Raw genomic sequence first — 13,189 nt, 5'->3', positions numbered from 1 at the left:
AAACATGGCAAAGCAAAATTCGGAATTTTTACACTAGGCCAAGGGAATGAGTTCCCGAGATCCCAAACACTCCTGAAGGAACACGACAGTGTGTTTTTCACTGATCCTTAGTGACACATTCTATTGAAATTTCTGCTTCAAGTCCACAGGGTCTTAGCATCACTCTTAAAAAGAAACAGAAATGAAAAACGAATTACACACTGGGGCAGGATTACGTTCCAGGCGAAACTTCAGCTCGGCAGTGGCTGGGGAGTTTGAGATGGAGTTGGAGAGCTGTCCCACTGAGGGTGGGCCACAGGAGAGACAAGGTAGGCCAAGGAGGACCAGAACCGAGGACCAGAAGCTGGGCCTGACTTGCTGTCAAGATGAAGACTGAACAGTGAGGCAAGGATCCCCAGGCTGGCTGGGCTGAATCTACAGAAGGAATACTTCGGTTAAAAGAGGGAGCAAAGTTCTAAAGAAACCCCCAAACTGAGGGCCAGGGAGAGAGAGAGAGGTAGAGGGCCCATTAGTGGATAATGGTGATCTAACCCAGGGGGAAGTAAACCCAGCGGGCTGGGATGGGTGGAGGAGGCTGGAGCCGAGGCACTAATCCTGGGGTCTCGCAGTCGGGCACCGGCAGGTAGGGAGATGAACTGTGGAAGGGCGCTGGATCCCCACGTGGAGGATAACACAGAGCAGGCTGGGACGTTCTCTCTCAACATCTGTGGGACAACCACAAGGTCAGCAGGGACGTGCTGGGCCATTTCTCTTTCCCCATTACCCTTCTTGCACTGGTGACAAGTGATAACCCAGAATAATTCTCAATGGCAACACCAAAGTAAAGAGTGAACTTAGGGGTGGGCATTTGGCCTAGCAGCTTGGATGCTATTCGGGACCCCCACATTCCATATGAGAGTGTCTGGGTTCGAGACTCAGCTCCATTTACCAATCCCAGTTTGCTGCTGATGCACACCCTGGGGGGCAGCAGGTGATGGCTCAAGTGCATGGGTCCCCGCCACTCACGTGGAAGACCCACAGCATGTTCCTAGCTTCTGGTTTTGGCCTGGCCCAGTCCCAGCTCTCGCAGGCGTGTGGGGCAGTGAATCAAGAGGTGGGAGCTCTGTTTGTCTCTCAAATAAATACTATAAACATTTAGAAAAAGAATGAAATTAAGAAGCAGCTCTTGAAACTGTGGGGTTTTTTGTCCCTTTACTCAAGGGGCCCGTCCTCCCTGAAACGTAGACTGTGCAGAGGGGGTGACGGGACCTCTCGGTTTCTAGAACACTAAGGCTCTGAATGATTCCAACGATCCTCCCAGGCTAGTTTACTAAGAACCAAAGAGGAAGTCGCAGTAGAATAATAACCGTGACTCACGGCCCCAGCGGAATGGACTCCATGTCTGCAGACTTGGCTCCAAACTGGAGGCAAGAAGAGAGCTGAGCACAGGGTCTGGGAGTACCCGCAGGCTGCTCCCGAGGACTAGATGCATGTCTGGGGTGCTGCTCAGCACAGAGCCGATCCCGAGTACAGGCAGGGGCCGTGGGCCTGGGTCTGCGTGACTTCACGCCACGCACGCAGTGTGCTGGCAGCTTAGGACAGCACTGGGTCGGGGACATTGCTCGGACACTGCAGCTGGTTGGTCACGCTGGTATTTTGGTTATGAGTCTGGGTGAAATGGAAGGCAGAGAGGATGCACACAGAAGACAAGCGCTGCTTTGGGGCTGCTTTTTGGGGCTGCTTTTTCAAACCGACCCCCTCCCCACTCCACCCTGGCATAGTGTCTGAGCCGTGGAGGGCGGGGAGGGGCATCGCGATGGGGCTGAGCGCCCTCCTTTGGCTGGAAGAAGTGGAGACTTCAGAACGCGGCAGTTTTCACATGCACCTGCCTGTCCCCGATTCTCCAGATGATGCAGACGCAGGAGTTCCTTTTGCCAGCAAAGCTAGACAAGGAAGCCAAATGATATTTTTGATGTTTGATGGCAGTCTGCAGTTCCTGTTGACACACTTTAAAATCACGGAGGGCGACCATCTGCTGCCTCCTTGATGATCACCGAGAAGCGTGGGCTGCACAGACAGAGGACTTGCTCCTGACCATTCACAAACAACCACCCAAGGGCTCTGCCCAAAACGGCACAAAGGAGAAAGAGACGCCCTCGCCGATTACAAAGGGAGACTGCCGGGCACAGATAAAGGGGGAGGTGCTCAGAGGCACAGGGCGCTGGCTGATCTGCGCTTCCCCCAGCCTCATCTCCGTCCCCAGGCAGAGGCAGGGAGCTGCCCAAGGGTGGGAGTGGGAGAAATCAGCCTCCTTCCCTCCCCCAAAAGAGTTGTAATCTTAAAAGAGGGACGAAGAGTATGAAACGGTGATTTGGAGTCTCTTTTCTGTTCATTTCAACCTTTGGCTTTCCTAGGATGGAGCTGGGTGTGCTACACGGTCCGGCTCGGCCTCCTGACGAGTCTGAGCGCTCGCTCCCCTGCCCCCGCTATTCATCTGGGCCCCAAGCTGCACCGTGGCTCAGCAGATAGACAAAGCGGTCCCTCCCAGAAATGCTGGTGGAGCCTGAGCCGTGGGCGGCAGAATACAAATGAGGACGCTTTTCTGTCTGGTGACTCAAGTGTCCCCGCCTGGACTCTGGGGAGCCTGGCAGCAAAGCAGCACAGGTCAGGCATGCAGCCATCAGCTCAGCAGGGTGGCCCCACCAACCTGGCTGTGGGTAGAGCCTTCTGCGGGGGGGAGGGGGAGGCAGGGGGGAGCCCCTGGGCCTCCCTCCCAACAACTCCCACAGGGGACAAGGGGCACCCGGGGCCCAGGGGCGTGGCATGGTCATTTGATGGAGGCACCAGGAGCTTAAGTGGGGAATGAACGGTTTCCTGCTCCTCACTTGAAACAAAGGCTCACACTGCACAGGGTTTGCCTGTCGTCAGAGGATGGTTTGCTTCTCTAGCATGGGAAGAATTAGATTAAATTCAATAATTAAAAGGTTCTCTCTCCCCCGCACCCCCTTCTCTCTCCTGACATTTTGCTGTTCAGGTCACAGCGCACTGTGCGGGAATGGTGATGCCGCTGTCGACAGAGAGAACACGAAGCATGTGCTGGCGGGGGCAGGGGGAGGGCATCTCCGTGCCGAGATCAGCCTTGATCTGCCACCGGATTACAGGGGCCTCAGAGGCGGCTGCTGAATAATTCTGCAGGAGCCCTTGAGCTGCAAAGCTGGTGTTCCCGTGCCTGGTAATCCCCAGCCGTTGTAATACAAAGGGAGGACAGGAGTTGAACTCAGTTCTGATTGCAAAATTCAGAATCGGAAGGAAACGGGGACCCACTGCTTCCTGCCTGTGTTTGTCAACCTCACTGCCTGCTTGTTTGTGTTAAATGGCTACTGTGCATTTTGAATCCAAAATCTGATTATATTTAATTAGCACAGGCATCTGGGATTTCTAATACACAAAGAGTTATTAAAGTAACAAATCTTTCTAAAATATGTTCGCCATGAAAGAATGTGTTAATTTATTCGGCAACAATTTTTTAACATGAAATAATTAACATGAAAACTGCAACAATTATGAATTCTTCGTAGTCTAATTTATACGTGAATTTTCCTCCAGACAATAATCTATTCAATTTAAGCCTTCAATACGGGGAGCATTTGAACAGACCCATTTTTCTTCTTCTATTTAATGCACAAGCCTAAACTTACAGCAGTCTCACAGGAAGAGCCCCATGCCCCTCAGTGTACCTATGTCCCAAAGACCCACAGGTGACACTGTCTTGACATCTGCTTCCCCGTCGTTAATTCAGAACTAAAAAACAAGCAAAGACACCATCCCAGACTACAGAGTAACTCGCGTCTTTGTGATGACTCAAATCAGGAGAGGATTCTAGGGGCGGGCCCTCTGTGTGGGAGGAGCCCCGATGCGGGCAGGCCAGGCCAGGGCGTGTGTGTGTGTGTGTGTGCGCGCATGTACACGCGAGAGACAAGCATGGCTGTTATACCCATTGGCTCACTATCACCACCACTACCACCAACTGCAACTGACAGCTCAGCATTTGCTTTGTGCTCTCTGTTCCCAGGGAAGCCAGGCAGCAATTCTATGCTGCAGGGAACTATTATTACTTCCAGAGGAGGGAAAAAAAAAGCTCAGAGAGGCTATGCGACTTGTCTAAGGTCTCACAGCAGACTGGCAGCGAGGCTACAATTCACGCCAAGATACTCTGATTCTTTGGTTTGTGCTCTTACCCAGTCAATCCAGGCCCTGCCATGGCTGGAAGGGGTGGGGGCGGGGCATTTGAGAAGAAGGGGAGGTCTGACTCTCTAAAATGACACACAACAAAGCGCGGTGGGGAGGAGCTGGAAGGAGTGCGTCACACAGAGAGCTTCTGCCGGTCTTCCTCCTTACCACTCACAACCAGCCTCGAGGCAGCCAACACCAGCCCCATTCTGCAGATGGAAAAACTGAGGCTCAGCATAGGGCAGAGTGGGAACACAACAGAGGCCTGTCCAGCTCCACAGCCTCTGTTCCCATCCCCCCAAATACAATCTCAGGGCCCGTGCCATGGCATAGCAGGTAAAGCCGCTGCTTGTGGTGCTGGCATCCCATATGGACACAGGTTCAAGTCCCGGCTGCTCCTCCTCTGGTTGAGCTCCCTGCTAATGGGCCCGGGAAAGCAGCAGATGGCTCAAGTGCACCCATGCGGGAGATCTTGCCGTGTGCAGGGAACGCCGAGGGCACTGGCAATCCTCTCCAGAGGCTCTTGCCGTCACAACAGAATGTGACTCTGAGAGAGAGCAGTGCACGGTGCTCAGACAGTGGGGGAGCACGTCTGGGAAGCACGCGGCGAGGCAACAGGGACCTCGGCTATTTCCACTGCTAGAAAACATACACATTACGCACCTACTATGAGCCCCAGGCTCACAAGGGCTCTCTGCGGATGTTCAAGGCAAATCACCTCTACTGAGAAGGTGTTGAGGCTGGGTCCACAGATATTGGGAGAACTGCCACAACAGAGCTCACGCACATATGTGTGTATGTGCACACGTGTGCACCTGCTGCTATGTTCACACACATGCACAGCAGTCAGGGTTGACAAGAGGGCAACATAGGTAGCACGGAGGCAGAGAGGCAGGCAGACCTGGGAGAACCGGCCACGGTGACAGCAGATGCTTGACTTCCGGCTGCGCCCAGGTGTAGGGTCCCTTGGGGGCATGTAGGTCACATCAGACTGGTGATGGTCCCGACGAACAGGCTGGCCCATGTGACAACGTAATGAAATTGGATTCTTTTTTTTCCCCTCTTAAACTGTTGATTCTTTCTTTTGTATTGACTACTAATAGTCTTTCTCTGTAACAATTTCTTTTAGGTATTAAAGACCTTTTTCCAGGGAAGTCTATGTCAAACACAGAAAGCTGAGGTGATGTCAGAGAGTTTAATATTTCATAGCCCTCAGGGTTTCTACAGACAGCCCATTGAAGTCTCCCACTAATGATGTGAGAGGGTTATTTGCGTTATCTCCACTTTACAGACAGTAAGAATGAGGCTCAGAAAGGTTAAGGACTGCTTAGGGACACTCAGTTTCTAAGCCAGAGAACTAGTTCCAGCCCAAGGCTCCTCCCTTCCCTCCCCAGGTCCCTTAGTAACTGTGAACCCTCCTTTTAAGGATAAGGCACAGAGCCTGCACCTGTCGACCCATGCATGCTTGCCTTACGATGAGCAATCACATTCAGCGACACAGGGTCACGGCAGCTTGACTTGCAATGGGCCCAACGTGGCAACGACCCTACACGTCCACCAGCAGCAGGATGGGTAAACTGACACATCTGTACAATGGACGATGACTTGGCCACGACAAGGGGAAGGACCACTGTCACACGCCCAACACGGATGAATCCGCAGACACAGCGAAGGGAAAAAAGCCAGACAAAAGAACAGCACTACACGGCTCATGTGCACGAGGATTGTCTACAGGCCAAAGTAAGCTTTGGAGATGGAGGATGCCCGTGGGGGTGCAGAGTGACTGGGAGAGGGAAGGGGCTATTGTGGAGAGCTCTGGCAGCTTCTGTCTCTTCCCCTATGTGGTGCCTTCAGGGCCACGTGCATATCTGAAAGCTACTGGGTCACGTACTTCACATTTGGTCACTGAACCATGCACTGCAATGGGCTTAAGGAAAAATCAGTGTCCACGAGAGTGGGCCATTCTTACACAGAAGCCAGGTCTCTCTGAGCCCGTTAGGGGCTGGTTTCAACGTTCACCAGTGCTGAGCTGCCTGGAAGCTGCTGAAGCTGAAACAGCCGCCAGATGGGTGCCGGTGCTGTGGCATAGCAGGGAAAGCCACCGCCTGCAGTGCCAGCATCCCACACGGGCGCTGGTTTGCATCTCGGCTGCTCCACTTCTGACCCAGCTCCCTGCTGATGCACCTGGGGAAAGCAGCAGGGGATGGCTCAAGTGCTTGGGTCCCAGCTCCTGTGTGGGAGACCTGGAGTAAGCTCTCGGCTTCAGTCTGGCCCAGCCCTGGCTGTTGTGGCCATTTGGGGAGTGAACCAGTGGATGGAAGGTCTCTCTCTGCCTCTCCCTTTCTCTATAGCTCTGCCTATCAAATAAATCAAATCAATCTTTTAAAAAAGAAAGAGTATGAGATGGAGCATCTCTACTACTGCCTTTTGCTGTGTGTGTAGGCGCAGTGGGGACTCCAGTTGGAGCGCAGTGAGTCTGGGCAAGGAAGGCTTGGCGACATGTCTGCCTGCGCTGCGCTCTTGGGAGACAGGTTGGGGTGAACGCACAGGGACAACTGGATGGATGGCAGGTCCCTGCATCCCATGGTTGTGGGGGTACAGGTTAGCTCTGCAGGAGGTCAAGGGTGGAGGTGCAGTACTGGAGGAGGGTGTCAGTGGCATAGTAGGGAGGGCTGGGGGCAGAGCTGCAGCGGGGGGGTGGGGTGGGGCAGGGTGAGGGCACCGTAGCTGATGGCTCTGGGCTTGTGCACACCAGTCCAGGCACCGCCAGCTCAACAAATCTAAAACCAAACCCACGCTCTGTCTCGGGAAATGAGGTCTTCACACTCACGCATTCCGTCGTCAGCAACTCCATCCTCCCGCAGTGGACTACTTGCAGAATACCTTGGATTCCCGTCTCCCTGTCCCAGTGCCGTGTGAGCCTTTGACTGCATCCATTTTTGCACAGGGCAATCACAGTGGTAACAACTAACATCTACTTCCCACTCTCCATGAGCTGCTCATGTGCACCCTTCCACTTAATCCATGCAAAACTGCATGGATCAGGTAGCGTGCATTTTCCACTTTCACAGATGAGCAAACTCGCCCAAGGCCCCACCCTGGGAGGTGTTGTTTAGGACTATAAAGAACTATCTGATATAACTGAGGGGGATGTGCAGGTAATTTCTAGTTGCTTCTAGAAGGCTGTCGGTGGAGGCCCATACCTCATAGGCAGTGGCTGTGGTCTCGACCTCCACCCTTGTGTGGGGCTTCTGCTCCAGGCAACACAGGAAAGGACCCTAAACTGTAGCTCCAAATTCCAAATCTGCATGTATCCCGCCCACATCATCTCATCACCCGGGGAGGGAGGGTGATAAGACGTTTGAGTGCACCCTGAGATGGGAAACTCACAACTGTTTGGAAAACAACTGTCATTCACTGCCCTGCGATGTCTGTGTCTGGCACGTGTTTCTCAACACCGCCTGCGCTACCATAATCAAGATGCAGCCCGGCTGTGTCCTGTGGGTAACATAAAACCCAGCTCGCAAATGCGACCAGGCGCACGGACCAGCTGTCTGCAGGAGCCGCTTAATCCCCGGCAGGAACCTCGGCGCGCAGCTCGCATGCCATCTGCAGAGGACCCTGGCAGGCACGCAACGAGCCCTCTCTGCCTCATAAAGGGGCCGGGGCAGGCCAGGCCCTGGGGAAGAATTTTCTGCAAACAGCTGGGTTGTCCCAGCCCTGGAAAATGAAAGTCTTTCCAACCCTCGCACACATGTACAAGAGCAGGTGCCCCTCAGAGACGGTCCCACAAAGTAAAGGGAGAAGCTGACTGAGGATGAAGCCTTCCTTCTTGTATTTGCTGTTCTTTTAATCATTGTCTTGATGTGAGGCAGGCAGCACAGCTGATGTGGAGGAAGGCAAGAGGGCACCCAGATCTGGATTCAGATGTCAGTGCGACTCCCTCTGGGTCTCCCTCCCCGAGCCTGGTGCCTGGAAGGTGTCTTACAGACACCGCGACCATCCCTCCCCTCTGTACTGGGACCGTGTCTGCCTTTTATTCCCTTCTGAGATCCTGGGGCTCTAAGGCTTTTGTTTATTTCACCCAGGTCACTTATCTGGCTCCTCGCTGATTTCCTTGCAGAGTTTGATGTGGGTTTGATTTGGGAAAGGGAAGCGAGAAGGGAACCAGTTTGGAAGTGAGGTGAAGGACATGCAGAAGAGCAGGTGCAAGGCTGGACCTCTGACAGCTGTTCACACAGCACCTGGGGCGTGATGGTGCAGGGGAGGAAGCCGGCGGCCAGGCAATCAGGGCAGGAGAATGAGGAGGAGGGCTGGGCAGCCAGGGCACATGGCAGCAGGCCTGGGACCCACTCCCCAGCAGCAGGTGGCCTGAGGGGAGGCTGGTGAGGGGCCCAGCCTGAGGGACTTCATCCCTGTGAGCGATGCCCAAGCTGAATACCCGGGCCCTGTCACCAGCATGTGCTGGCCCTGGTACTGCAACTTCCCACTGAGCGAAGGCTCAGGGGTCCACCCACAACCTCGAGAAGGGCAGAAAGGAATCCTGACCCACTCCCCACTCTCGCCCACCTGTGTCACGACCTTGCCCCCCGGGGTCTGAGGGGCTGGGATCTCACAGGCTCGCCTCGGCTGCTCAGACCCTCTCGGCTCACCTGGCCCCGAAATCACAGCCACATTCCTCTCTGGTTTGCTGGTGCCAATCAGAGCAGCCGAGAGCCTTTGACTGGTTGGATGGTATGCCATCTGGCAGCGTGGTGTGTGTGTGTGTGTGTGTGTGTGTGTGAGTGTGACATGTGGGCATGCTCGCTGTATGGGCATTTGGCTCCCAGACAAGAACCACCACGTGTTGGGGGAAATTCAAATAGCTGAGCTGTCTGACCAAGATGTCATGTGGCATTTGGACAGTACCTGCACCGGCCAGGGTCTCAGTTTAACATTTCCTCTCATCACGCCAGACTGCTTGGAATGCTTCCTTTCTGAGAGTCAAATAAAAGGAAGGAAGAACTGGCATGAAATGAAAGCCTGGAAAGCAGGAGGTGGAGAAGGACGAGGAGGAGAAGGAAAACTCTGGGGCTGGCCACTAAGGAACTGGGTAGAGAGCGCCACCGTGTCACACGCTCCAGTCTTTACTGCTCAGCCTTGCTTGGAGTGCTCAGGCTCCAGCTAAAAGCAACAGCAAGGAAAGCTGCTCCCTTTCCCCTGATTACAAGCATCATACTCCACACAGCAGCCTGCATTCAACTGAAAACTGCCTACTGAACTCCACACGCTTACCTGGGGGCTGCTAGGTGGAGAGCCAGGGAGACAGAAAATGTCCCGAGAATACACCCCTGGGTCTGGTGATCTCACAGCACCAGAAAAGCTGTGCCTCAGAGTGGCTGCTGCTTTGGGGTGTTTTTTTGCTCAGAGGTTAATGCCTACAAATTACTGCAGGTGGAGGGGGTGAGGAAGATGATCAGAGGAGGTGGGGCTTGTTGAGGGACCATGCTGCTGGCTTCCGTAGTCCTTTAGATCCTCTCTCCACCTTTCTTCCCCCTGCTCTAGGTCCACGGACACTCATCCATGGGCTCCTCTGAGCTCTGGCTTTCAGCTGGGCTTGGCAGGAGACCGGGAAGCAGGCCGCAGAGGCAGGTCAGTACTCACTCACTCCCCAGACCCTCCACCAGAGGTGGCCCTCTCAGCACTGCTGCCATTCTGACCTCCGGTGCCCATGTCCTACCCTCGCCTTCCTGGCCTCAATTCCACAGCTGTGACAAGCTCTGAGATACTGCACCTAAACTTGCTTGTATCCTTGCAAAGAGCTCCTTTCTAAATTCTTCAGTTTGAGGCTGCCTTCTATTTGCCGTGGGACTTTGCTTGAGTGATGAGCTACAACTTGACTGATCTGTTGGTTTCCACGACCTCTGCTTTCGCCAAAGCAGAGTACCCGGGCCTGTGTGCTGTGAGGACACTGGCACGAGCCAAGAGGGTCACAGCAGTGGACATCCACTCCCCACGAAGCGACAGCTCACCCATCTACAGAACACTATGGTCTCCCAAATGCACAGCTGTCAAATTCCTGCCACATCAAGGAGGAAAAGCCCAGTGGAAAAGTGGCCTTTCAAATGTCGTCTCTGGGAAGGGACGGACAGGGGTGGGGGGCTGGCACAGCGAGCGGCTGTTCTCGAGGATGCCCCCGTCACTCAGGAACCCACCTTGTCGTGCTGTGTACTCGTTGTCTTCAATCAACCGGGCCAATCCGAAGTCGGCGATCTTGCATATGAGTCCATTGCCCACCAGAATGTTTGCTGACCGCAGGTCTCTGTGGATGTAATTCATGCGCTCAATGTAAGCCATTCCTGCAGCGACCTGTGGGAACACGGGGAAGAGAAGCCATGGGTCTGAGCTCAGGCCGTTGTGCCGCACTGGCCGCGCTAACCCAAGCACCAGTGCCTACCTGTGCCGCCATGTCCACCAGGTTTGGTAGCTTCAGGGCCCTTCCTTCTCCGTCTTTTAAGAAATCAAGTAAACTTCCTATGGACAAAACATAAAAGCATTTCAATCTGCTTTAAATGACAAAAATCCCAACTGAGGCCTGTACTTGGTTTTCTTATTAGAAGCATGATTAAGACAGTTGCATGGAACACTGCCATCCACACAAAAAGGCTTACATGAAAAAACAGCGGTGGAAAAACTTGTACGCGCTGGGAAGCAAGCGGAGGCTTTTGAAATGAGCAGCATTGATGCCATTTCTAAAGACAACAACGGCGATTTAATAGAAGTGGAAGCAACGGAACTCCATCTCCCTTTGTGTCATCAGGAGAACGCGAGAGGACCTGCACCACTTCTAGCTCACCTCCCAATCAGCTCTGCACAAAGGAGAAGGAGGTGGAGGAAATACGGCCCAGCTGGGTGGTCCGAAAACCAGGGCCAGCAGTTAACAGCATCACCCGGGAACTTGTTAAAAACACACACTCCCAGGTTCCATCTCAGGCTTGCACAGAAACTCTATAGTTAAGGACCTAACACAAGGTAAAGTTTGAGATTCACCAGCTTAGCTTGTTGACAGATTTTTAAGTCTGGGAACCATGGGTGGGGCAGGCGCCTCCTCCTTATTAGCTCACAGCCCGCCGAGCCCTAAACCAGACACGTGAAACAAAGCAGCTGCGGCTCGCAGCCTCGGCCGGCTCAGCGCTTACGCACGCCGAGGGGAGGTGCAAATAATCATTTGCAGAGGCTGGAGGCTCGCGATGGTCATCAGTGATTTTTTTTTAAATGCTTTAATCACAAAATTATTTACAAAATAACCCTGGATACAAAGGACAAACAATCTGCCAGGAAAAAATTCCTTTTAAAAGAGTGTGGAAAGAAGAACTGCACGGGGCTCCTTGGAGGAGCAGTTCGTTGCCTTTTAAGGCTGTTTCTTGTTTGCTTCATCTGTTTTTCCAAAACAAAGTGATCTCTGGCCCCATCCCCAACAATGCTGGTTTGATTAGGATGACGGGGGGGGGGGGGGGGGGGAGGGTGTTGGGGGGGGTGAGAATATGAGAATAAAATGTGCTCTTTTAAAGCAACTCATTTCTTCATCGGATATTCAAGAGGAAGCCTGGAGAGAAAAGCAAAATGAAGTGATCGAGATTCAACTTAATCCAGAGACCAGTGCCGGATATGGTGCAGGCCTGCAGTAAGGGAATGGAACAAAAGCCACCGCTTTGGGGGCCGGCACTGTGGTGCAATGGGTTAATGCCCTGGCCTCAAGCGCCGGCATCCCATGAGTGTCGGTTTGAGACCGGGCTGCTTCACTTCCTGTCCAGCTCTCTGCTGGCCCGGCAAAGCAGTGGAAGATGGCCCAAGTCCTTGGGCCCCTACACTTGCATGGGAGACCCGGAAGACGCTCCTGGCTTCGGATTAGCGCAGTTCCGGCCGTTGAGGCCATTTGGGGAGTGAACCAGCGGATGGAAGACCTCTCTCTCTCTCTCTGCCTCTCCTCTCTCTCTGTAATTCTGACTTTCAAAAAAAAAAAAAAAAAAAAAAAAGCTACCGCTTTCAAAACAACAGGCGACTATCACAGCCTGCTGCGCTGTGATATTAAAAGTGAACGCTGGGGTGAACACTGTGGCGCAGTGGGTAGAGCTGCCATCTGTGATGCCGGCATCCCATATGGGTGCTGGTTCAAGACCTGGCTGCTCCGCTTCTGATCCAGCTCCCTGCTAATGCACCTGGGAAAATCAGCGGAGGACAGCCCAAGCACTTGAGCCCCTGCCACCCACATGGGAGACCTGGAGGAAGCTTCTGGACTCTGGCTTTGCTTGGCTCAGTCCTGGCCATTGTGGCCATTTAGGGAGTGAACCAGCTGATGGAAGATTCTCTCTGTCTCTGTAACTCTTTCAAATAAAATAAATGGATTTTTTTTTTTGTAATAAAAAGTGAATGCTCTAACTATGGTGAATTCCTGACACATGCGACATGCAAAATGTATGGCATTTCATGAGGATCTGGGGGACAAACGCAGGGTTATTCTGCCTTATAAACATTTTCATCAATAAGCACATGACTAGCGCCTCCTGATGGGGATACTCGACTCTGACAGAAATTCAGGACGAAAGCCAAGCGGGAGCTCCCCTGCCCTCCCTGATTCAAGCCCTGGAGTCCCCGTGAGGGGGAGCTGGGAGAGGTGCTGCCCAACCTTTGTTCATGTACTCGGTGACGATGTAGATGGGCTCCTCGGACACCACGGCGTACAGCTGCACCAGCTTGTCATGTTTCAGCTTCTTCATGATCTGCGCTTCCTCGAGGAACGACTCTGGGGACATCGTGCCTGGCTTGAGAGTCTTTATGGCTACTTTTGTGTTTCCGTTCCAGGTACCTACAGACACCCCATAAGATTAAGTCAAACCAAAGGGCCTCTTTGGATGGGTGTGAAGAGTTCAAAGCCATCAGGTGCTTTTTGTTTCCGAAAGTCAACTGCAAGGACTCTGTCAAGTAGTTAAGAGGAAACTGT

At 53.3% G+C, this 13,189-nt stretch overlaps 1 protein-coding gene across 3 annotated transcripts in view; it reads right to left on the bottom strand.

Moving 5' to 3' along the window:
- FYN (FYN proto-oncogene, Src family tyrosine kinase) overlaps nucleotides 1-13,189 on the bottom strand; it is a 222,732-nt gene that overhangs the window by 23,392 nt on the left and 186,151 nt on the right. For all 3 annotated transcript variants that reach the window (XM_008263382.4, XM_002714927.5, XM_002714925.5), the window contains 3 exons: nucleotides 12,875-13,054; nucleotides 10,646-10,722; nucleotides 10,404-10,557 (listed from right to left, as the gene is read on the bottom strand). In XM_008263382.4, the coding sequence (XP_008261604.1) occupies nucleotides 10,404-10,557; nucleotides 10,646-10,722; nucleotides 12,875-13,054 (411 nt within the window). The remainder of the gene's footprint in view (nucleotides 1-10,403; nucleotides 10,558-10,645; nucleotides 10,723-12,874; nucleotides 13,055-13,189) is intronic.

The sequence above is a fragment of the Oryctolagus cuniculus genome, chromosome 5, assembly GCF_964237555.1.
Source record: "Oryctolagus cuniculus chromosome 5, mOryCun1.1, whole genome shotgun sequence".
Classification (NCBI taxonomy): Eukaryota; Metazoa; Chordata; class Mammalia; order Lagomorpha; family Leporidae; genus Oryctolagus; species Oryctolagus cuniculus.
Note: the sequence above shows the minus strand (reverse complement) of the source record. Positions and strands in the feature narration are given on the sequence as shown.